At 36.4% G+C, this 26,747-nt stretch overlaps 2 protein-coding genes and 1 long non-coding RNA gene across 3 annotated transcripts; 2 read left to right on the top strand and 1 right to left on the bottom strand.

Annotated features, from left to right (window-relative positions):
- Positions 1–668: 668 nt before the first annotated feature.
- Positions 669–25,319, top strand: LOC124645809 (sodium/potassium-transporting ATPase subunit beta-1-like). Its single transcript, XM_047185716.1, has 7 exons — positions 669–887; positions 17,608–17,736; positions 19,524–19,640; positions 21,617–21,717; positions 22,193–22,291; positions 22,740–22,893; positions 23,574–25,319. Exons 1-7 carry the CDS (start codon positions 752–754, stop codon positions 23,720–23,722), a joined length of 885 nt encoding a protein of 294 aa, XP_047041672.1. The 5' UTR covers positions 669–751; the 3' UTR covers positions 23,723–25,319.
- Positions 7,261–9,452, bottom strand: LOC124645808. The gene is made up of 2 exons (XM_047185715.1): positions 9,082–9,452; positions 7,261–8,164 (listed from the first exon to the last, which is right to left on the bottom strand). Exons 1-2 carry the CDS (start codon positions 9,162–9,164, stop codon positions 7,282–7,284), a joined length of 966 nt encoding a protein of 321 aa, XP_047041671.1. The 5' UTR covers positions 9,165–9,452; the 3' UTR covers positions 7,261–7,281.
- LOC124645811 lies at positions 11,012–13,179 on the top strand. Its single transcript, XR_006986277.1, has 2 exons — positions 11,012–11,606; positions 11,952–13,179. It is a non-coding gene; the product is annotated as an uncharacterized LOC124645811 (long non-coding RNA).
- Positions 25,320–26,747: the final 1,428 nt, after the last annotated feature.

The following is a 26,747-nucleotide window of genomic DNA, read 5'->3' as shown; positions in this document are numbered from 1 at the left end:
ATCTAGGTACATAAAACCTAAGAAGATCTAGTTACACCACGTGGATTTATGATCTTCACAAATTAGCCATGGAGACAGTACACGCGTCAAACGATAGCTAACGATAGGTAGAAGTAGAAACACAAACACGTGAGAGTTATTAATAGTTTAAATATAAATAAAATATTATGTAGCGGCCACAAAATAAACTAGCAATAGTTTATCGTAATGTGAAGGTTAGCGTGAACTTGGATAGTTAATGTAACAAATGAAATTATAGTGTAGGTATGATGTGAAATTATAAATCGTAACAAGTTTGAGCCGTTTTACCTACTTTTGGAAACTATGTTTTTTTGCAGTTAGTTCCTAGAAATATATTGTTAAAAAATATGAATATGGGCCAAAAAAACATTTCAGAAGTTACTTACAAATAAATAGTTTCTACTTGTAAAAACAATGCGTTGTCCATGAATAAAAAAAAATAAGGTAAATAAAGGAGTATATAAATTCTCTATCTTCCGCTACTTCACTTGCTCAAACACCCATCTCCATAAACCTATTCTACCTTGTAGACGTTTAAACCACTTGCTCCGACAGCAAACATAAATCATAAACCTAGACATTCACAATAACACCTAATTCGAACTTTATCCGCAACGGGACCTGCGTACGCGCAGTGTACCCGACACCGCCGTGAATGCCGGTCGCGCATCGTTCACATCCCGAATAATCGAAAATAATCGATATATTTTGAATCGGTAATCGGTTGGAGATGGCCAGCAAGGCGAATGGTGTCGAGGAGTGGGTCAGGGCCCCTCCTCCACCAGGAACATGCTTCTCCAGAATGATGAACGCGATTTATAACCCTGAGGAGCATAGCTTCTTGGGGAGGACACCAAAGAGATGGGGTATGTATTCAACCTCTGTACAACCTCCTGTAAAAAGTCGAAAAGCAGTTCACTCTCATACATTCTGAAAGTTCATATCCCGGTCTTTGAAATTGCTGACTTTGGCACCCTTTTAGGGATGTCCTATTCTATTAAATCTAGGCGAATGTTTATACAAATTGATTGGTTTCTCTTTCACAAATGTATTATAAACCTGATATTTTTGTGCATTTATGATTTAAGGAATGTAGGAAAATGTTGTACATTAGGGGAAAATATATCTAAATCTCAGATTTCATTTCGATTAACTATTGAATGAACTGTGAAGTAACAATTGAATAAAGTGTGAAGTGTATATCAACTGTTATGTAAAATTGTGCAGGTCAGTACGTAATTTATTGAGTTGTTTAATAACGCAACAGATAAACTAATTTTAATCTATTTTTATTTACATGACACTTGCACTGATTTGTGTTGGTTTGGCAAGCTTTGTTGTCGTTTTTATAATGCTGTTTTGATTGCCAACTCCGGGTTAAAGAACTTTCAGGACCTATATATCTTTCAGTCTGTGAATCGTAGGTAAATGTAAATTAGATGAGTGTCTATGGTTCTTTTTAACTATTTCCTTAAATCAATAGCATCTTGTAGGTATTTTAGAACTTCATTTTGACACAGCTAGCCATTGGTTGATAAGGATACCTACGCTATTTTAATTTCTACCTGCTTTTGAGTAATGTTAATGTAAACAATGAATTTTACACGTGGATAAATAAAGAATAGTTTACTACATTCTTGCTTATACTCTTTATACATACCAACTTTACGTAAATTGTACCCACGTTTCGTGGGTGAAAAGCGTCGTGTCACATGAAGCTGATCTTACAAACGGTATAGTCTCCTCCTACACTTACCATTTACAATAAAAACTAAGCTATTATCTACTAGCAGCAATTCACCGCAGGAGTCCTCTACGACCGTAAAATAAAAATTGCCCATAATATGGTCACTGTTGAAACCGACTCCCCCACAAAATATATGACGATCTCGTGGGAGAACAGTTGATTGGAGTAGCTATTGGCATAGGTCGTATGCCTACCTATCTTATGGTTACTTGGTTTGGCATCATCAATCCGTGAATGGATAAGGGTACATCCTACTAATCTACTAATGCTATGAACGCGAAAGTTTGTATGTTAGGATGTATGGATGTTTGTCCCTCTTTTATGCAAAAATACTGGTAGGATTTTGATGAAACTTGCCAGTAATATCTATACCGACGTTATGAATGAATGAATGAATGAATGAATGAATGAATGAATGAATGAATGAATGAATGAATATCATTTATTTCTAAGTATATGGTACATTGAGGTTTTACATTGAATATAGTTTCACATACACTACCATTGCTGGTGTAGAAATATTTAGTTAACCATGCTTTAAAAAGAAAGAAAAAAGTAATTATAAAAATGTCAAGTAAATTGAATCACAAAAAAAATAATGTATAAGTAAGTATATGATAGTAATTGCAATCAATAGTAATGACATATTGCGCCGACCCCAAGTAATATTTGGGAACAGGGCAGGAGAAAGAAGAAGTATATGATAGTAATTAGAAGTAGGTAACAATATTATTTGCGTCAAAATGGTAAAATATTAATTATAATGTTAAAAAGCTAAATACAGTGTCAATACTTATGTCAAAAACGTACTCTCACAATGCTAAACTATAATACTAAACACAATATCAATCAATGTCAAAATAGGTACTAAATACAATGTCAAAATATTAAATAAAATGTCAAAACTTGTGATTTAGAAATTCATTAACAGAATAGAAGCACATCTCTAGAAGCCAAGTGAACATCCGATTTTTAAACTTACTTATTGGTAACATTTTCAAGTCAGGTGATAATTTATTATAAATTTTAATTGCCATACAATGTACATTATTGCTGTATAAATGCAATCTTTGTCTAGGTGCCAGTAGTTTTCCAGGATTTTTGTTTTTTAACCTCACAGAGGTCTGTTCATTTAATGGAAATAAATGTGGGTATTTTTTTACAAAAAGACAAAGTTCAAAAATGTATAAGCATGGCAGAGGAAGTATTTTTAGTTCCTTGAATAATGGTCTGCAATGATCTAAATATTCGGCGCCACTTATGGCTCTGATACATTTTTTTTGCACTATAAAAGCTCTTTGCACATCTACTGAGTTGCCCCATATCACTAAACCGTAACGCAACACCGATGAAACATAACCGTGATAGGCGTTAAGAGCTGTTTCTTTACTGGTTACTAACCTAAGCTTTTTTAGGGCATACACAAACTTATCTAACTTGTTGCACACTCTTTCTATATGTTCTTTCCAGTCGAGTTTATTGTCAATTACAATACCTAAAAATAAAGCTGACTGTACTGGTTGTAAAATTTTATTATTATGTTGTATTGCTGTCGGTATTACTGTTGAGTTACACCTTTGAAATTTAACTAATTTTGTTTTGTCAATATTTACTTGAAGATTATTGTCTTCTAACCATTTCATTACATTTGTTAATTCATTATTAGTTTCAGTTTCTATATCCGTTTTCTCTAAACATCGAATCGTCAATGTAGTGTCATCCGCAAATTGAATACAGTTATGTTTTAGACATTGTGGTAGGTCATTTATATATAACAAGAAAAGCTGCGGGCCCAATACACTCCCCTGTGGTACACCAGAGTTGTTATGTTTCAATTCGGAGCTATATGTCATTCTACTATCCTTTACAATTTTAGAGATAACAGTCCTTTGTTGGCGGTTGGACAAATAGCTTTTGAACCAATCATGAGATTTACCTCTTATACCATATCTCTCTAGCTTGTAAAGAAGACGTTTATGTGAGACAAAGTCAAATGCTTTGCTCATATCTAGAAAAACTGATAAAGTTGATATTTTATTATTAAGAGCTTCACTAATTAGTTTTACTAAAGAATAGCTGGCTAGTGTTGTTGAACTATGTTTTCTGAAACCAAACTGATTCTCCACAATTAGATTGTGTTTGTTTAGGAAGCTGGATATTTTACCATGCATCGCTTTTTCAAAAATTTTTGCAAATACTGGTATGAGTGTAATAGGTCTATAATTATTTAGATCGTTGTGTTTACCCTTTTTATACAGTGGTTTTATTATAGACTCTTTCAGTCTTGTTGGAAAGACACCTTGTTCAAACGAGAGGTTAATCAAGTAACTAAGCGGCTGTGCTATAATTTTCGCGCTTAACTTTATTGTTTTTGTGTCAATTTCATCGTATCCCGTAGAATTTGTGTTGTTTAAAGAGTTAATAATTTTTATTATGTCAGATTCGATTACTGGAGTTAAAAATAATGTGTTTATATTAGCGGTCATGTCAATATTATTTACATCCAAATTATTGTTGAAATTATTTTTGTTTGTCAGTTCAATGAAAAAGTTGTTAAAATGATTACATATGTCAGTAGGGTCAGTAATTATTTTATCATTAATTTTTATATCACTTATGTCATTTTTGATAATATGTTTGTTTAAGTTATTTTTTATTATAGACCATGTGGCTTTACATTTATTTTTAGAATGTAAGAAATAATTATTATTGTTTATCTGCTGTGATTTTATTATACATTTCTTCAAAATATTTGTATACTGGCGATATTTTTTTTTATGGTAGCCTTTGCTTATAGCATTGTGTTGGTAGTCATAATATAGCATTCGCTTTCTAATGCAAGATATCTTTAAGCCCTTGCTAAGCCATTTATTTTTTATTAATTTGTTGTTTGATCTGACTCGTATTTCTGGAAAACACAATTTATAGAATAGAATAAATAGGTCGTGAAATTTATTGAATGCTTTGTCGCAGTCTGTCTCTTCATACACATCATTAAAACTTAAGGATTCTAAACATTGTAAGAATTTATTTACGTTATCCATACTAAAATCTCTTTTGGTATCATACCAAAATTTACAGGTTTTTGATTTATTTTTCATAATATTATGTAGGCGGAAAGTTAATGTTTGACCAGTATCATGATCAGAAAGTGCTAATTTATGAATATTGCTTTTTAAATCAAGCGTGGGCAAGTTACTGGCTATTTGATCTATACTTGTATTTTTCCTAGTGGGCATTTTAATGTGTGTCGAAATGTTGTAATTATTTAGAATAGATATTAATTCTCTTGAATATCTATTGTTTTTCAATATATCTATGTTCCAATCACCAGACAAAATTATATGATTTTTACTTTTATGGGTTAGTTTACCTAATAATAATTCAAGTTTTCTAAAAAATATAGATAAATCAGAATCTGGAATTCTATAAATACATACTATAATTAGATTATGGTTCAAAATTTCAACGGCACAGCATTCAAAACAAAAATCAGTGGCCAATTCGTCCGGTATTGTTAACGTATTAAAACTATAACCTTCTCTCACCAAAATACATGTACCCCCTCGTTTTTGTCTTTGTCTTGTGTAACTAGCCGCCAAAGTGTAGTTTGCGAGTATTAGATTACTTTCATGGCCCGATTTAATAAAAGTTTCGCTAAGACAGATAAAATCTATAACGCCGATCTGGCTTACCAACTCAGTGATTGTAATTTCAAATACATCTATTTTATTTAAAATCCCGGCTATGTTTTGGTGCAATAATATAAACTTTTGATTTCCCTCGAATCGATTGCCAATGTTACCATTTTTATTTTTACTTAACGGGACGAAAAAGAGTATTTTTATAATTTCTTGGCGATTTTGGTGGACTACGATAATCGGATGCAATCGGGTACATTGCAATGTCCACAAGCAAGCGTTGAAGAATACCTTCATAAATACGTTTTAAACCGAGTTTATTAACTTTGCCGGTCCTATACGAGAATGTTTCACCGGTAAGTTCGCGATTACTATCAACAAAATATGCAATATATATATATTATAATAAGGAAACGTTGTTTTATTTGTATCCTTAAGGCTCCTTAACTACTGAACTAATTTGAAAAAAAATACTGTTAGAAAGCTACACTATCAATGTACCTAATGTAACAAAGAAAAATCTATCTAATATATTATATCCCGCTCATGTAATATATATAACTGCGGGAAAACGGCTATTATTGATAACGTCCTCCGAGCCTTTTTCCCAATCATGTTGAGGTCGGCTTCCAGTCTAACCGGATTCAGCTGAGTACCAGTGCTTTACGAGAAGCGACTGCCTATCTGACCTCCTCAACGCAGTTACCCGGGCAACCCGATACCCCTTGGTTAGACTGGTGTCAGACTTACTGGCTTCTGACTACCCGTAACGACTGCCAAGGATGTTCAATGACAGCCGGGACCTACAGTTTAACGTGCCATCCGAAACACAGTCAGTGGTGTCTAAGATATACTTAGAAAGTACATACAAACTTAGAACAGTTGCATTGGTACTTGCCTGACCTGGGATCGAACCCGCGCCCTCATACTTGAGAGGTTGGTCCTTTACCCACTAGGCCACCACGACTTTTTCTACTATTATTGCTAACATATCAGAAAAATATGTAGGTAGGCTACTTTTTATCCGTGTGCGGGAAGCAGTTCCCTCAGAAACCGCTGACAGAAGCCAGTACCTAACTGTAACCACACAAAGCTTTCTATCACTAACATTCCTTTTACAACCACTATTAGCTAAAAACACAATACCGATACCCTTGAACAGTATCATAATATCATGCGCGTCACTCGTACGATGCAGAATTGATGCGCGCGCACGTAACATGATGCACGGGGTTCTGTTACCGACGATGCGCGTACGCCCGGAAATGTCAGGACGACGATTCATTTGTACATACATACTAGCTATTCATGCGATTTCACTCGTGTCTTCAAGGGGTTATATCTAGTCATATTTTCTAACTGGATGATTGCAATAAATAAGATGTTTATATTTTAATTTAGTCTAAACGTCGTACGACATAAACTTTTAGGGCTCATACGCACTATGCGGGTAGCCGCATTGCGGCTAGCCGTCCGGCTGACCGCAAGCACAATTATGTACGTAATATTCATTTCTATGCGCACTGCGATGCGGCTACCCGCAGACCGCTCCGGTCGCTCGGAGGGCTGCGGCCCGAGTGACGGCCAGCCGGACGGTTGCTATACGCACTGTGCGGTTCAGTCTGCGGCTGCCCGCCATTGAGTGAGTACGTGGTACGCACGTGGTACGTCTGGTAAAATGGAATTCGATACCGAAAAATTTATCATCGAAATCCAGAGTCGGCCAGCAATTTGGAACACCAAATAACCAGAGTATTCTGATAGAATATTAAAACAAAGAGCATGGGAAGAGTTAGTGCATATTTATCACGGTACGGAATTGACAAAGGAGGAAAAACAAAAACTAGGTAATTATCAAAATAGGTATTTTATTTAAATGTAATTATCCTGCCATTCTACTCTCCCTTCATGCATAAAATATTCTGCAAATGATTCTCGATATCCGAAAGCAGTTCTATTGTTTCTTCGCACGTTATCTCGAGTAATAGTTTCAGTTAGTGGATTACTTAATGAGTCTCTAAAAGAATATCCGTCTCTGTCTCTTACAAAGTTGTGTAAAATGCAAGCAGACTTAATAATATCACTAACTAAATCGATGTGAACATTAATTGGTCTGTGAAAAATGCGCCACTTATTCGCAAGTATGCCAAAAGTACATTCAATGTAACGTCTAGCCACACAAAGTCTATAATTGAATGTTCTTTTTGTAATATTTAAATTATTTCTCGGATAAGGGCGCATCATGCACGTACTTAAAGCAAATGCCTCGTCTCCTACAAAAACGAAGGGGAAACAAGTTGCATTGTTTCCTGAAATAGGTGCTGGTTCAGGAATGTTCAAGCGGTTCTCTTGAATTTTTTTATAAAAGTTTGAGTTTTGAAATATTGCTGAGTCACCGAATCTTCCATATGCTCCAACATCAATCATCACAAATTTGTAGTTGCTGTCACAAATTGCTAGCAATACCAAAGAAAAATATCCTTTATAATTGAAGCACATTGATCCACTATTGTTAGGTGCTATAATTCTAATATGTTTTCCGTCACAAGCACCTATACAGTTCGGAAAATGTGCTCTAGTAGAGAAACCATTTGCAATTTGAAGCCACATATCTTTGGTTGGTTGTGGTAGGCATATATTTTTTAAGCAAAACCATATAGCTGCACATACTTCTCGAACTATTTCGGCGATAGTACTAATTCCAATCTTAAACATATAATGCAATTCTGCGAATGAACAGCCTGACGCCAAATATCTGAAACAATGTTTTTTTTTTTTTTAGGTTTGAGTATTCAAAAAAAATGGAGAAATATTCGCGACTGTTTTGTGAAGGCCCATAAAGCGAAAGAGACTAAGAGCGGATCAGCGGCAAAAAAAAAGACTTCATATGTTTTCTACGATAGTTTGTTATTTTTAAAAGATACTGTAACTGTCAATAGCACAACGGGGAATGTAACTACAGAAAATGAAGATGGTAACACAGCTATGCAAAATGAAGAAACACTTCCATCAAATACTTCATGGGCACCAAAGAGAAACAAGAAAAATAATAGTGATGATCTTATCGGTAGAGAGTTAGTCGGGGCCTTAAATAGAAATTTAGAAAGAAAGAGTGTTGAAGATGACGCGGATCGCCTCTTTTTCTTGTCTCTAGTAAAGGAATTTAAAAAAATTCCAGAACATATGCAATTGCAAAGTAAATTAGATATTTTAAAGGTAATTAAAGATGCGCAGATTTTCAATTATTCGAACATTGATTATCCAAGGCCTAATTCTTACCGGGGTTATCAAATGTCACATTATTCTGGTAATAGTCCCTATTCACACCGTACAAACTTCTCGGAGGTTGGACGAGGTAATACCCATCATGGATATCAAACGGCACAGTTTTCAGGAAGTAATGTTTACACGCAGCCTGTGCAGTCTTCGGAGTTTGGACGAGACACGTCTCAAGAAATTGTGAGGAATCCGACGAATGCACAATCGCCAATTTCCGAAAAATCTCAGGAGAGTGATTATAGGAATCCGACGAATGCTCAATCGCCAATTTCCGAAAATTCTCAGGAGAGTGATTATCTGGAACTTTTTAATTCCATCACTGACGATGATGCTTGAAATGTGTACCTACATTATTTTAATAAAAATTGAATTATAAATATTTATTTTACTTACCGTAGCACTATTATTAACTTTACATCCGGTTTAATACTATTGCGAAATTGTGTCAATAATTCTTCAAACGTTTTTATGCTCATTCTAGTAAATCCGAAAAACTTATCTTCATATTTTTTTACTTCTTCGAAAAATATTGCAAAATGGTTGCTCTCATCTCGTGTTTGCAAATAAGGATGCACCCAGTACTTCTTTTTTTGTTTTTTCTTCTTTACGTAACGTGTGTAAATTTACTACATTTACACACATTACGTGCAACTTTTTCCACGTCCATCTTTGAAATGGATCGACATGATCGCAAATCGCAACGGTTCTTCAACCGCACGTTGCGGTTGCGAATGCGGCTGCCCGTGATCCGGCTGGCCGCATTCGCAACCGCATCCTGCGGTCAGCCGCGCGGCTAGCCGTAATGCGGCTACCCGCATAGTGCGTATGAACCCTTAAATGGTGGTAACGTCTGTTGAAGTGTTCAACAGACGTCAAAAAAAAATGTGGCTGCAAAACGTGTGACGTTGAAATATGGTCCAGTACCTACAGTTTAAGTTTTTGTAGTAAGGCTTTATGGCAAACTATTAGGCAATATGCATTTTAAAGGTTTAAAAATGTTTGCTGTGTGTTTTATTTTTAACTAGTTACGGATATATTTAATGTTTATAAACGTCATTCTCATTAGCATTCAAATTAATCTATAATTAATAGTGTTTTAAGTAATCGACTTTGCCTATTCCATACATTAATAAAAAGTACACACAAAAAGGTGAATATTCCTTATCGCGTTGTTTTTCACACAACTTTTACGGTCACATGCAATTATGCATCGATAAGTGCAGTTTACACACGAACTAATTTTATGAAAGCCATAACCTAACTAAATGTGAACTGCGTAAAATCGTTCTAAAAACTATAAATGGCAGTTAGGTACTTGAATGAATCATGACGCGTTTTCACTTGGTTTTTCCGATCTACCTATATCGTTTGTTTCATATGGGCAGTGCAAACAATTGACAACTACCTTTGCTGATCAGTCGCTCGGCTTTAAAAGTCGGGTGTTGCGCGCGTATACACTGTTTTTACACATAGGCCAGCAATTCACGGACTGCTTAAGACAGCCGTGACAGCTTCAAGCTGTCGATTTCAGTGAACTGCGGAGTTCTATGGACGGCACATAGACGAACCGCTCGAGCAGTTGCAATTGATTCGGGCGGACGACAGCTTGAAGCTATCGCCCCTGACTGCTTCAAGCGGTCCGTTTATTGCCGGTTTACGGGAAGACAGCATAAAAATTATTTTAAAGGATTGTTTTTTCTTTAAAGAGTATTTATGGAGTTTCTTACCGATTTTTCTCCATGGAACCCACCCTTTGGAACCGTGCAACTAACTTGACGTGTCGAAAGAGCTATTTTTATTTTTTCAAATCTCAAAAACGTAGGTATTATACATAGGTGTACCTAGCTAAATGTAATTTACATAGGTAGGTACATTCCTCAACTGCTTGATGAATACGGTCCAAAGTGTCGATTATATGAAACGCTCAATGAGTAGTGGTCTTGAATGACAATTGATTCGGTATTTTGTACCAATAATATTGAACTTGATATTATTGCATTCGATTGCCGGCCTTATTAGTGTCTAGTATCATATTGTTTGTTGATATCTTCATCAGCCATAGCTGGATAGGCCACCATTTAAGAATCACATATTTTCGAGACTACAGATTAACGCATGCCTATAGCAGAGTTGATAAAGGGTGGTAACTTGCAACGTGGTGATACTTTTCCAATATTATAAATTCAAAAGAAACTCAGTCTGTCTGTCTCTCGTGCTTTTGATTTGGTACACAGATAGTCTAGGAGCCTGAGCAAAGACATAGGCTACTTTTTTTATGTGAGGGAAGTACTTAGTTCCCTCCCTTTTTCTCGTGCTACCGGGAAAGGGTGATTCTTTTTTTTCGTGCATATTACGCGTCCAGCCTAAAAAGCTTAATTTACTAACTGAATACCTATGTTTTTTATACAGGAAATCAAAAGTTATAAAGTTAGGCTTCTATGCATGTAATATTTACTGATGAAAGTAACCTAATTAACAAAATATAAATTAAAAACATAATTAATTCTCATTTCCTTCGGTGTCCATATGCTATCGTCCTAGATATACTTGTATTTTATTCAAAAGTATCATTATTAATTATGAATAAGTAACCGTACTAAAAAACTACATTAAAAAGTACAACTTTTTCATCTACATAAACAAAGCTAGCTCCGCAATTTTATATTTTTTTTATTTCATAAATGTTTCTCATTTTTTTTTTGTCATTACCATCGGGTTGAACGGATCTATGAATTATACTCTGCGTATTGCCCTTAACGTTGATACACCGACAACACACCCCGCGCACATCCCTCAGTCGGCCAGTAAACGTCTCAGCAGGTGCACGCATGCTTGTGATAATAAAATATGTTCGTGTAAAGTTGCGCAGGAGGTGATTATTCTGGAATTGTTCTCTCTCCTATCGTTGCCATAATTAAGTAAGTATTTATGACTTAGTTTATTATGTTACTAATTATAGATTCTAATAATAACCTTCGATTACTAAAGTATTTAAGATTTCCGTAAGTTTGATATCCTATGATATAAATTGAAAAAAGGATTGAAACCTCATTACCTTCTTCCTCACCACCTTCGTTTACCCTCGTTTTTTTTAGCGATGGTAATGAGATTAAAACGATGGTATTTAGAATCTATAAATACTTTAATTGCAATTTGTGCTTCATTTTTGTTTTTAATATAATTATAAGTAATTTTAATTACGTTATAAATTACTTTTGATAAACTTGTGAATCTACTTACGTGTAAGGTATTTATTTTCGCAGAGGACCAAGAATTAAGAATGCCGAGAAAAACTAAACACAAACGAGAGCACGATAGACTTCAAAAGAAAAAAAAATATGCAGCAATTAAGGCAGGTCCTGAAAAGTATAAAGAAGATCAGTGTTCGAAAGGGCCGCAGTCACCGAAAGTCAAAAAATTATCTGATATTAATGTGACTGATTGGGAAAACAGAAAATTTTATGTTGATATAAAGGAACCCGTTGACAAAAATTTTCAGACCGATTTAGGGAAATTTATCATGTCCAATAGCGAACCAGAGCATGATACCAAAGAAAATGTAGAAGGAGTATACGCAAAGAGAGAAATTCAAAATTTTTGTGATGATGATTCCGATGAACATATTTTCTAATACTTTGAGTTATTTTAATTCATTCGTTTTTGATATCATATTTTCGAAATATTTTTTTTAAAGTATATAATTACATTGCGAGAAGTCTAATTTTAGTTTTGTAGTCTGATTCTTAGGTTATCTTGCCCTATTCCCAATTTTATTTGGGGTCGGCGCAATATGTCTTCTGCTTTTTTGTGTCATCTGTCAGACAATTTATCCATCTTTTCTTAGGTCCTCCTCTTCTTCTCCATCCATCTACATTTATACCTAGCACATACTTTGTTGCATGCGTATCATCTCTCCTCATTACATGCCCATACCATGACAACCTTCTTACTTCTCATCTTTTCTGTAACTGGCGCTACTTTCAGACTTCCTCTAATGTAACCATTCCTCACTTTATATCAATTCTTGTCACACCACACATCCATCTCAACTTTCTCATTTCTGCTACATGTACTGTCTTCTCATCCCCCTTTTTCAGTGGCCAACACTCAGATTCACCCTTGTTCTTAAAAAACTATTGCACCACTCGTCTGGTATTGTTTCCTCTTGCAAACACTTATTGAAGAATAAAGTCAGCCATTTCCATCCATCCATCTTTAATACCTTCCACACTTTCACTCGTATTCCACCTGGCCCTAACGCTTTTCCATATTATACCTACTAATTCTTAGCTTATAGAAGAAAAATAAAAGCTTCTGATTTTTGTCTCATTATTCTCAAAGATTATGATTATTGTGTAGAAAAATAAGTAAAAAATTAAAAAAGACAAGAAAAATACCCTTATCATAAGTATCCGATCATTTAGAAGTCTAATTTTAATTTCTTTATTTAGTTTATTGAATATAAAAATAAATCTTTCTTATCCAAGTTTATATCAGTCGATTTTTTTCATTTTCATAACCTTAACTTCTCGATTTTCCTCTGGAAACTAAACAAAATCATTACCATCGTTGAAGTTCTCATTACCATCTCACTCCGAAAAGTTAACATAATTGTAATTCCATTGTTTTCTATCAAAGGAAGGTAGAAACTACACAAAGTTGAAGGATTACCTATATTTTGACGATATTAGAAAAAAAAACAAAGTTATTTGACAATAATTTGAAATTTCTAAATATCACAGAATTTGCACGAACTACGCGAAACACCCGAAACGGCTAGCTGAAAATATCGTGAAAGTCATACAAAAATATGTACCTACTTACACCTAACTCAAATTGTCTTTACACTCATATAGTCATGAATTAATCTTCCTTCACAAAACCAGCACATAAGAACTCCAATTCTTTTACCACTAAATAAAACCATAATCAAAATTCAAGTACGTTACATATCCTTTTGAACACATACGTAAATGACCCCGTCACAGAGGGGTCGCTTTGTGTTACTATAGAATCCAGCTTGACAATCAGATGTGGAACAACCGAGTGCTTTGTCGCTATTTTATGTAGACTGGATCAAGGACTGGCCAGAATACAATCAGGTTACATAAAGAAGAAAGAAATGAAGATCAGGTTTTGAAAAGCGAACTGAAGAGAATGAGCTGTGAGATTGATGAAAGGAGTTCTTTGTCTCTTTTTGCAGTTTTGGAAGAAGGGGAGCAGTGGTTAAAGTCCGTCATTTCGATATTATTCTTTAATACAAGTACATTTTGGAAGCGAGGTGCCGACTGCAAGTACGTTACACATCCTTCTGATGTCAAGTAGTCTGAAATTGGTCGATATCTGAGGGCGACTGCACTCGCTGCTGCCGCTTCGATCCAAAACGATTTCATTTAAAGGCACGTACTGGTTATTTGCAGTTGCATTGGGCAGCTCTCTAACGTAGCTTTAGTGATCCAACTACCATTTTTATACGAAAGTTATAAGATATATGTTTGATTGAAAGAGTTTAGTATATGTTTGTAATATATATTTTTTTTGAAATATTAGTCGGAGGCGTCATCATCAGGATGGCACTATCGTCCGACATCAGTTAGGGTAATCGTACAAAGAGATAACTCAAAAAGAACTCAAAAGTCAAACGTTTATTCAAATTGGTCAGAACAAAAGCTAGCCCCCAAAACGCCCGCCCTTCACCACTTCCTATGTGTTTTGGCTGGGGAGAAGAAGTGGCGGAACAAACTCCCCAGCAACACAAGTCTGTCTGTTAGGTTAGAAGAACCATTACAATACAAAAACCATAAGACACTACAATTAGTTTCGATACTACAACGCTAGGCAATAACACTAGGTACACTACACGTAACGAACGGCAGTAACGCAACGACTCCACGAAGACTCGACGAAGCCTCGACCAAGACTGAACCAAGACTGAGTTAAGACTCAACCGAGACTGAGCTCCGCGGGCGCCACGCTGACCACCACGACTCTGCCAAGCGCGCCAAAATGTTGTTTCACCGGATACGCCACCAGAGGGCGCGTTTGCGTCTCGTTCAGTGACCGTACTATTGACTATCTCCGACATATTTTTAAGAAATGGGAAGATATTACAGCCGCGACTCGACTGTTAATTTTTATATTTTTAAATTTCCTTTTCATCTCCTGAAAAAAAGCTACAAAAGTTAAAGGGCAAATAACATGGTATTAAGCACAGGTTAGTTAAGTTAGATATAATTCCAGTCCTGGATGGCCTAAAGAAGTATTTTTATGCTCATAGGTAAACTCATTCGTTCTGAATGAATGGTTGTCCTTCGCTCATTCACTGGTTTCATCACACTAGATCCAATCTAGCGTGTCGCCCTTGCTGTATTCAGAATACATACAAGATACATAATAAGTATCATTATTTATAGTAAATACATAGTACATTTTAATCAAATTCTATGCTTATGAATTTAGTGTTTGAGTTAGATACAGATCTCGTCAAATAATTTTGCCGCTCTGTGTATAATAAATTGATAGGCAAAATGTACTAATTTCGAACAAAATACTAATGTGTTCGTAATAACTCTTCAAATAGCTGAATTTATAGGGGTAAAGCTATTTCACGAGAACTGTAGACTTCGAATAGGTACCTAATTATGTTTCAAATACCAATCGAATCGAACCAGTGCGCCACCAGTATTTAAAAAATATAATATTGGTGGTAAAAAATATAATATAGATTTCGATTTTACATCACGCATAATCATAGAAAGCAAAGAGATCTTTCTCAGCGGCTAGATCGCGGATATCTATCGCGTTTCAGGTGGCATCGTTGTTCATAGTTTGCTGCCATAGAATAGGTAATCTCCCTAATCTTGCGTAAAAACTCCGTAGCATCCGCGTGGAAAAAGCGATTGAGCAAATTACTGAAAACCCTGCTCTAAAAATGCTCCTCAACTCCTTGACAACAATTCCCCGACTTCAAAATAAAGAGGTATATCCGAGCACCAAGTCTTAAACTCTAATGACCCAACTCCCAATTGTCGCTGAGCTAAAGTGTCCGCTTGGGCTCAGGGTCGCGGATTCAATTCCCGCATCCGGACAAACGGTGGTCTGTACTCAATATGTTCCGGGTCTAGATGGTTCTTTAATCGCACCTACGTCATTGTGGGTTCTTAGTGGTCATTGCGCGTCTAATGGGACCTTTATTATGCTTGAGTCTTTGTTTGAAGGAAGGAGGATTTGAGAAAACGGCCAGCGTTAATTTTAAACTTGGATTTTTATTTTAAATACACACTGGCAATTTTTGTATTGACAAAAAAATGTGTTGGAGAATTCTTTTCTTTAATTAACTTGAAGAAAAATATGTTACGTGAAAAATATTTTTTTAAACACAAATTATTCTTATTCTCAGTGTTGTAATTAATTAGCCTAGTTTTTCCGTCACCACAACTCATATTTTTTTGTTAAAATAAAGCTTACCTTTGCTTAATTTTCAATGTGAAAAAATCTGTACTTAAATCTTCATATTTATCCATCCGATCTTTCGATGTTGTAAACATACAATCGTAAGCATTACAATTATAATGGCTACACAGACGTCACCACAACTACAGTTCAAAATATTCGTTTCAAACAAAGATGGCGTCCAACAGATTGCGAAAACCATTTCAAACATCCAAAACCAATAATCCAAATAACCAATAACTTGACTAAACTACGTAAATTCTTCAGACGAGACAGTCGTATCAATAAAAATGTCATAAAAAACATTATTTCGTGTACCAAGAAATGCGTACGCGCTATTTTGGTGCCGCTTTTAAAATTAGAATGCTTTCGTCAGAGATATCAGAGGGGCGATCGATTAGTGCTTGTAAAATGTGTCCTATTTTGTGTTAGATAGGGTTTAGAATTGTTTGAGGATAAAGTAGGTTAGTAGGAAGAATGTGTGTAAAGACTAGGGTGTTACTCAATGGGTACCTACCTGGCAGTTTATTTGTTTGTTAATTACGTATGTATTGTGAAGAGGGTAATGAGCATTTTTAAAAAGCTTTTCTGTATGAAACCACAAGAACCAACCTGATAAACCACATACCTTGCTTGACACATTTTGGTATAGGTACACGGTTAGATACTTGAAGCTACATATTATAATCGCCAAGGTAAGTAGTACCCATCTCTGAAGCATTTCGTAGTAAAAACCTGAAAATATTCAATCATTAAGTATAGAATAGACTCCATACAAATTCACAACGTGAACCAAGCCAAACTATGTTTATACCAAAAGGGATATTTTTATAATCTCCCTACTTTACAACCGACGAAAACAAACAAAGATTTAATGAATTAATGGCGTTTTTGACTTGTAAATGGCGCTGGCAGATAGCCAGCCGGGGTTATGGTGAACATGCGATCCAATAGGATTGATTGGGAAACACAACATTGTATATTGGAACTTCATGCTGCTTAAGAAAATGGTGAAGCAGTTAATCTGTCTGTGATAGTCGTTGCCTCTCTGCCTGAAAGTCTACTGGATAGTGGACCAACAAAATGAACGGTTTACTTTCTATGAATTTGAACGTAACAATTTGTTTTAAGAATACTGGCGCTTATAAATATTGTTTTGAAACTGAGAACACCAAATTACAGTTCGCGCCAAATACTTTGCAATTCTGAAGTTAGTAATTTGATTGCATTCGTTATCGAGATGCTTTGTTAGTCGGAAGTTAGATAGTGACTTCAGGACACTGATAATCAGATAAATAATTAGTTGGATTGATCAGACGCCGAAAGAATGCTAACAAAACAAAGTCTGGAAGCAGTTTCCATACTATCGACTAGGTGAACTGGTTCATTATAAACCTTTTGAAACTGTCTAAGACCAAAACAATTGACATTAAAAGAAATCTAATAACCAATCTCGCTGTGTTCCAGGCATAGTGCTGACCTTCTACCTGGTGTTCTACGCAGTCCTGGCTCTGATGTTCGCTCTCTGCATGGGTGGTTTGTACCTCACGCTGGAACCGAAACGCCCCACATACCTGCTGCACGAGTCTCTTATAGGTAAGGGTTAGTTCAAATAATCACCATCATCATATATGGATTAATCATCATCAGCCTTTTCATCGTCCCATGGCTGGGCACAGGCCTCCTCTCACACAGAAGAGGATATAGAATCAAATGGTGGTAAATATTTAGGAGGATATCAGTTATTGAAATATGTAATGTCTGTATGTCTAATAAATGTGACATACCTACCACCCGAATGCAGAATACAGATAGACAACTATTAAGAAGTTGTATCTACTTCTTCAGCGAAAAAATTACGAATTGATCCATTTTCTTTTATATCATTCATATCATTTAAAAGTAAAAAGACCCAAGGCGAAAGTCAAAGAGAGGTAAAGAGTCTTATCACACAATACACGTTTTATTTTTATTAAAAATGCACATATGTATGACCCTACAACAATTGAGAAAGAAACGAATGACTTAATTTGGCATCGTTTCCTCATTAACGTGAAAGACTGACTCAACAATGCATTAAGGGATGCAACACTTTAAGCAGTACACCCCCCAGCTAGTTGTATTTTCGAGCATAATATAATGCTTGCTTAGTATCCCAAGCGTTACCTACTAGAATCTATTACCGTACCTATACCCGTTGCGCTATAAATCGTAAAGAGGTCGTGTCACATTTAAACGTCTGCGTCTGCGCCGGTCAGGTCGTAATCCGCACTTTTTATTATGTAATGGCCTTCCTACGGCCGGTTCCTCGGGGGGCAATTGGCTGGGAGAACTGTAGGAAGTCCCCCTCCTACGATATGATATGCTTGCATGACTGGCTATGGAATATTTCTGGTCTATGTATCCGGGAATGTGTGTGACTCATTCGACTGGTGGATCTTTTGATGCAGTGGTGATTTGGGCGTTTGTGTAGGATGTCTTTCAATTGATTATGATTATCTGTAATGTGAGTGCATTTTGACAAGGATAATGTTTGTAACCGCAGACTGGGTCTGGATGTAATCTAAGTAAATCTGATCTGATAAACAAATATTTAGGTAAGGCATGCATAATGCGCCCTGTCAGTTATTTGTTAAGACCTCATAACTCTGCAATCTAACAGAGAGTATAAAAGTATAAAGGTTTTCATTTTCAGACTGGTTATCGGTAACAATTCTTTACCAGTCAGCAGCAATAGTACATGTAGTTAAAATTCCGCTTACTGTGACCCTAATAAGCGTTACGTTTATCGCGAACATGAAAGTGTAGGTAAAGGGATATAAACAATAGAGCGGGCATTTAATTAGTTGGATGAATTGTTTCACATCCTGCCCTAGGTGTGACATTGTTTGGCATACATGGGCACTAACTATAGTGACCATGGTTATCGTTGTTACGTGGTGTTGGGCGCTTATGTCAGCTTTTTGTATAATGGAGATATGCTTATGGGAATGGTTCAAGGTTGATTGTGAGTCCTCGGATTATATAGATTGCAATTGATCTATTTCTTTTTACTTTCCTAGCCCGGATTAAATAAAGCATCTGTCACTTTTGCAGCTTTCTAACCATTGTTTCTAACAGCATAATATTTTTTCAAATTGGGTCAGCAGTGACTTCGAATCCTACAAACCAAAAACCAAAGAAAAAAGCTATTTAGAACAGATATTGGTTAAGTTTGATTATTACGTGTATCCGGCCAAGTTAAGGTTTGTTACAGACTAATGATGTAAAGCACTGGTACTCAGCTGAATCCGATTAGACTGGAAGCCGACCCCAGCATAGTTGGGAAAAGGCTCGGAGGATGATGATGACAGACTAATGATGAAATAACCATTATATTCCAGGAGCGAACCCTGGCGTGGCTTCCCGCCCTCTGTATGAGACACCAGTCCTCAGGTACAGCGTGGACAACAGTTCTGCTTACCAGCCCTATGTACATCAGCTTGAAGAGTTCTTCCAACGTGAGTATTGGCATTAAGTCAAAGTCAAAGTCAAAAACGTTTATTGAAAATAGGCTAGATTCTAGCATTTTTTCACGTCAAATAATTTACTCATTTATACTTTATTATCGATATATGTGATAATGATATGAATTTGAATGAATAATGATTGTCGTTGAAGGGCTGTTTTCACATAAGGAGATCAACCAGCTGCGCAGAATATATGATAGTGCACAAGCATTTGTGCAGAGTCAGGTGCACTTACTATTCCTTCACTTTCATAGTGTAATGGGACGGCAATCCGACAAATATCCACGAATTTACCTCACAATGATCATCATGTCCTCTTGGTGTCTCTGTATGTGATAAATATTACCCTACATAGCTTCAATACGCATGTTTCATCCACGTCCTATGGAAACTCATGCTGCGAGGAACACGCAGCATAAAAAGCAAACTTACTCGATAAAGAGGCTAATTAAAAATTGAAAGATTTTTCAAATCGGTGCAATAGTAGTTCTTGCATATAGCGCGTTGAAACAAATAAAAATCTTCAGCTTTATAACATTCTAGCGACCCGCCCCGGCTTCGCACGGGTGCAATGCTGATACTAAATACATATCCTAAATCTTCCTCTTCAATCACTCTATCTATTAAAAAATAAACGCATCAAAATCCGTTGCGTAGTTATAAAGATTAGATTTTAGATATTTATAAACAATATAGGCATATAGGGACAGAGAAAGCGACTTTGTTTTATATTAAAAAAAAAAACTATGTAGTAACGTAGGTAGACCTAGGTTCTGGCTGAAATATAAGCATCCTCATTTCTCAGAAACGAAACGTTTGCGACATCGATACGATACTATCACAATGACCCGTCAGTTCTAAGTAGTCTTAGTAACAGTGGGGGGTAACATGAGAACAACCGTGTTCCTGTTCCCGCAGTTAATTTAGCTGAATCTTCAAATGAGTAGGTAGACTGTTAGTGGTTAAACGGTGGTTTCCTACGAATTAAAATTTTGATTACTGCTCCAACAACGGAGGAGACGAATGTTCTGGAAGGATTTTTAATTTTGGGAGTAAAATACTGAGTTCTTTTGTGACTACTTTTTTCCATTACCTGAGGATTTTGTTTTCAACGGTATGAAACCCATGAGGTGCTCAGGTGAACCTGACCACAACAAGTTCAACATTTTTTGATTGTTCATAATTACGTCTTTACAATAATAAAAAAAATACTGAAAACTAGAATTAAATAAATATTTTTTGGGGGGCTCCGATACAACAAACGTGATTTTTTGTTCGTTTTATAAATAGTGGTACGGAACCCCTCGTGCGCGATTCCGACTCGCACTTGTCCGGTTTTTTATTTAAAGAATATGCCGTCAATAATACTTATCCAGACTCAATGGTCCCAGAATGCTAGTGAACCCATACGCTACAGCTAGTATGTAAAGCTTGATAGTAACAAGTGCAGACACCGCGCCTTCGGGCGTGGCTAAGCAATTTGCTGACGCTTTGTCGCGAATCAATACTTCAATGGAAATGTACTGACAATATAGAACATATTGTACTAACACGTCGTTATGTGGAGGCAATTGACCTTCTGATGCAGAAATACAATAAAGAGTATGTCTTTACTATTCGTGGAAGGTTATTTTTGAGGGTCGTATTTCGGAAAACCGTTTAAGAAATCACGCATGGAATTCAGGACATTCGCTGCATGGAAAGTGACGTTTGGCATACTGGTTGAGAGATTAGCTGCATACGTGCGTGTTCGGGGGTGAGGGAGTTCGAAAGCTAATCGAAATATAACAATAGTTTCGGGTCTTGGAAAATGCATGCAAACGCACACGATGCAAAAGAAAATGTAACTGTTGAGGAACAGAAAAAAAATATCAAAACTGTTAATTAGGTACCTGGTAGACTTTCTATTTCAGGTGCCTCTCCTGGTTTAAGTTAAATGTTACTAAATATGTGTATGTTTATTCCAGCTTACATGGCTGATCGCTGGTACACATCCAAGAAGGGTTGCACTGCAGAAGACCACTACGGTTTCCCTGAGAACCCTTGCATCTTCATCAAGGTTAACAAAGTAAGTGTTAAAACTATAGTCATCATCATCCTCCTGCCCTTATCCTAAGTTTATTTGGGGTCGGCGCAGCATGTTTCCTGCTTCCATACTCTTCTTTCTTGTTTGTTATTAGTGTTATAACTACAGTGTTAACTTGAATATGCATGTATGCTTTTGATGTGTATTTATTAGCGAGATGGAATACTCATGTACCATCTCAAATTACTTAAGTTGTATTTAGAGATCTTCTTGGTAGTTTTTGTCATTACATACTTCGATTTTAAGATTAAATTCCGACCCACGCGACTGACCGACGGCCAAACGTCATATTACATGTAGACGTAGGAGCTATAGAAAACAAAAAGTCCGTCGTTAGCCATTGATATTTGAGATCTATTTAAACTTTATTTGTAGTATATTGTCTAATGTAAATATCTCTCAGTAAGTAAAGAGGAGACCTTCTACTGAAACATCGTTAATGTTTTCTCAATTTCAGATAATAGGATGGAAGCCAGAGTATTACGATGTCAATGAACTGCCAGCTGACATGCCCGAGGATCTCGTAGAATACATACAGAAACTAGACGCAACCCAGGTGAGGATATTGATTCGGCTTTGTTAGCAGTATGAAGATTAGAACTGATAGTTTGAGATTTTCTCCAAATAGTCCGAAAGATGTAGTCCTATTGTAGATTTAAACACTAACAGAGATAATATAGAAAGTTGCTAGTTGTTACTTAAACATGGTCAGCCTAGCCTTTTCGTAAGTATTTTAGTCAGACGAGCTTCCTTAGACACTGGACACTGGTTGTCAGACATCCTTGATCCTGGCTTCTGACTACCCGTAGCTATAATTGTTACTTAGACATACCTAATTACCTTTATTTCTTCTCCCTATACTGTTTCCAAATCTGAACGGTATAAGCACATTATGTGAAAGCTAGAAGCTTTCGTTATACTCTGTTAGTCATCATACTTATTATCATTAACTTCCTCATCACTTAAAATAATCATTTAAAATATGAAATTCCTTGTTCCATCAGCAACAACAAGTGTGGGTGTCATGCCTGGAAGAGAAGGCGAATGACACCAAGCTGGAGTACCCCTGGGGCCAAGGGTTACCAGGGTCCTTCTACCCATTCACCAACGATCAGGGGTACAGGAGCCCGCTCGTTGCTGTGCGGTTATCTTCACCAGGTAATGATGCAAAGCTTTTTTTAAAGACCCATGATGAGATGATGTCCACTCATCTCCCGAGCCTTTTCCCAACTCTGCTGGGGTCAGCTTCCAGTCTAACCTGCGTGAGTGACTGCCCGCCCGACCTGCTCAACCCAATTACCCAGGCAACCTGATACTCCTAGGTAATGATGATGATGATGTCCTCCTAGCCGATTATCGACTACGGCGGCTGTTCTCATGTAAGGAGATTAGCCAACTACGCAGGACATATTATAGCGCACGAGCATTTGCGCAGACACAGGTGCACTCCCTATTCCTTCACTCTCATAACCCGATGGGACGACAATCCGACACGACCGGAAAGAGATCAGGCGCAGGACCGACATTTACGTGCTCTCCGATGCACGGGTGTATCAATCACCACCTTCCAGGCTCTGGGCTGCTATGTGAAAGTCTTCTAAAACCCACAAAGCGATTTCGGCCCGACTCGGGAATCGAACCCGAGACCTCGTGCTCAGCAGCCGCACTTGCGACAGCTAGACCAACGAGGCAGTTAATAGGTCCTAGGTAATACTGGTGTCAGACTGACTGTCTTCTGACTACGCGTAACGACTGCCGAGCCGGGACTTACAGTTTAATGTACCCTCTGAAAGTCACTCTCAAAATATACGTACTAACATTACCTATGCTTTTTTCAGCACACAACCTGAACATCGTGATTCGATGCAGAGCGTGGGCCAAGAATATAATACAGAACAAGAGTCTGAAGGAACCATCGGGTTACACTCGCTTCCAGTTGTACGTTGAAGCCAATGACAGTGCGAACGACACTGAGGTTCTAACATAAGCAGCAATGTATGTTAATCATAGCGATAGTGTGGTTGCTAATGGAACTTAGTACTGCCAGGCTTAGTACGCATTGTGATTTTGGAATTCTTTCTTTAAGTTTATTTTTTTTTGTTTAAAAAATGTGTAGAGGTCTTATGTGATTTGTTGTTGAAATAACAATTGCTTAAAGGAGGCAGCTTTGCTTGTGCAAGGTTCACTACTATTAGACTTCGCAAAAGTAAAAAAAATATGATAGAAACGCATAAAAATTAAAATGCGATATTATTTTTCTTGAACTGTCTGTACTTTCTGTACATAATTCGAGCATTAGAGGTACAATATATTTTCCCAGTGTTACAGTTTAACAAAATTTTCTTTCAAGTCTAAACGATGCGTACATAGCCTTAGAAATTTAATTAGATCAATGTTCAGTTGTGAACTGATGAGTCATCGCGTGGTGTCAGGTTTAGCTAGTTATTCTTGATTTATAGAACTTTAAACAGAACTTACCCTATTCCTCACTGTTTGAATTGAATATTTAAAAAATGCATATAAGAACCCGCCTTTTCTTTTTTGATGTTTTTAATTACCTATGTTAGTTTATGTTTTTGAATTCAACTGTAGGTTCATGTCAATAATTATTTCTCTTTAAATTGATAAGTGATTTTCTGTATTATACAATAAAATTATAATGAACTATGATTAATAGAAGCTGATCCGTCGTGCAAACTATTATATGATGAATACATAATTATAATGATTTATACATATTTGAAAATGTCACCTATTCTAAGATTATTACAAACTTCACCAATGTTAGATTTTTATAAATCTAAATTATATTTAGTTAAGTTTGAAATATTAATGATTTGTTTATATGCAATTTCTACACCTGCTTAGCACATAGCTATAGTATATGAACGGATGAATCAATGCATGCAATTTTGTGTATGAATATTACATGTAGAAATGTAATTTTTGTCACCATAGGATATTTATCTAATGAGCCAAATAATTATATTTAATTAAATAATCAATATTGTACACAGTTACGCAATAAAAAAAAATTGATACAATTTCCACAATTTTCCACCATATTACTATTATGAAGAATGTTTTATTTGTTGAAATATATGTAAATATAATGAAACCCACCTTTATATTTGTAGCAGCTTGCCCTTTTAAAAAAATGGATATCCAACGTAATACTTAGGTACTTTTAATTGGCATAAGTAGCTTGTTCACATATGTACAATGGGTCGAATTCTTCCTTTTAAAAGTGAAATAGTGATAACTCTAAATAAAAGCTGTATTTAATAATATGTTCTTTGTAAATACCTGCTAAGGTATTGTACCTATATTGAGAACGATGCTCTCTAGAACATATTTCAATCGTGTTTTCTCTGCTATTTATCATAATAGATGTACTATATCCCTCTATAGTTATAAAGCTCTATTTTTCGAAGCAATTTGAGTATGTTATATAGATACCTACTGTGGTATTGTTACTGTATGTGATTGTGATGCCTGGAGCGAGTACAAATCCTATTTAAATATTCCATGTTGTTTGTATGAAATGTGAGTTTATTTCGAATAAATTGATCAAATTGTGATAATTTGTGATTGTTTTATTTGTTTAACTACCTATTTCTCCAAGTTTCAGTCGCATAGTGCTTACATCTTCTCCCGGTGTTTCAATAAATACTAATAAAGAATTTCATACAAATCGGTTTCATTTTTATCGTTATTAAATAATTAGAAGCAGGCAAACAGAGAGTATTTTACACAAAGCAAATGCTTATCTTACCTCCTCGACCCAGGTATCTGGGCAGCCTGATGTGAAAACTAGTTGTTAAACTTTCTGGCCTCTGATTACCAGTAACCACTGTCGCCTTCGCAACACAAATGATTTCTTGATCCATTTTGATATGATGGCATGGGCGTAGCCAGCTTTGGGCTCAGGGTGGGGCAGCAGTCAACCTATCCCCCGGGGGAGGGCGGGGGCCCTCCGACTTTTTGTATGTACTCAAACTTGTTAATCTCTTAATTTGAGAGGTTTATATTTTCAGGTACAGAAAATAAACAATCACACACAGGACAAAAGCCAAAAGTAAGGGCATATAGTTTCTGAATACGCGAGCGAAGCGAGCGCGAAATTTTTTTCGGACTTAAACCAAATATTACGTAAAATTTAGCCCAAACGTACTTAACTTTTTGTTTGTTGACAAATGCAAAAATAAGGGCATAATACTTTCTGAATACGCGAGCGAAGTGGGCGCGAAATTTTTATCGGACTTAAACCAAATATTACGTAAAATTCAGCCCAAACGTACTTAACTTAACGTATAGTAACGTCGCGCAGCTAAGCTTCGCGGACACTCGGAATGCCTCCAGGGACCACCAGCAGTCCGCGGACCACCGGTTAAGAACCACTGTGCTAAACGATCGTTCTATTGTACAGGTCGTACGCGGTTTTTACACTAGGATAAAATTGCATTACCGAAATTTTGATCACATCTACCAGTTCCATCTCCTCCAATGCATTATTTTTTGGATTAGATGGACGGCTCGGCTCGCTACGCCACATAGCAACTATTCATTTAGGGAATACGGCTCGCTTTCAAATGACGCGCGCACCGCGCACGTTCTGGAACTCGAGCGTGTATGTTTTGATCGCGCTCTTTTCAAAGTCGACAATTTTTTTGTGCAATAACTTACGGATAGTACATATGGTTGTTGATGTTGTTAGTTAGAGTTAGTAAAAAAAACATTGTTTAATCTGACACCTTATAGGTCAGAGCCAGGGCCCAGGATGGGGCAAGTGCCCCAGCTTGCCCCAGTGTGGCTACGCCTATGTATGATGGTCACCCATCAACAGACCAAACGCGACAAGCGTTGTTTAACCCCATGGTAGGTTAATCGAAGCGACTGTTACTCGGCCATTCGCTCTCCTCAGTAACTTACCATTTAAAAATAACATCTCAATACCAATTAAGTTTTTTCCATTAAGCCCACACCTGTTGCCTTGACAAGTATACAAGTAC

This window comes from Helicoverpa zea, chromosome 3 (assembly GCF_022581195.2).
Source record: "Helicoverpa zea isolate HzStark_Cry1AcR chromosome 3, ilHelZeax1.1, whole genome shotgun sequence".
Lineage (NCBI taxonomy): Eukaryota > Metazoa > Arthropoda > Insecta > Lepidoptera > Noctuidae > Helicoverpa > Helicoverpa zea.
The sequence above is the reverse complement of the archived record's forward strand: the minus strand, read 5'-3'. Positions and strand labels throughout refer to the sequence as shown.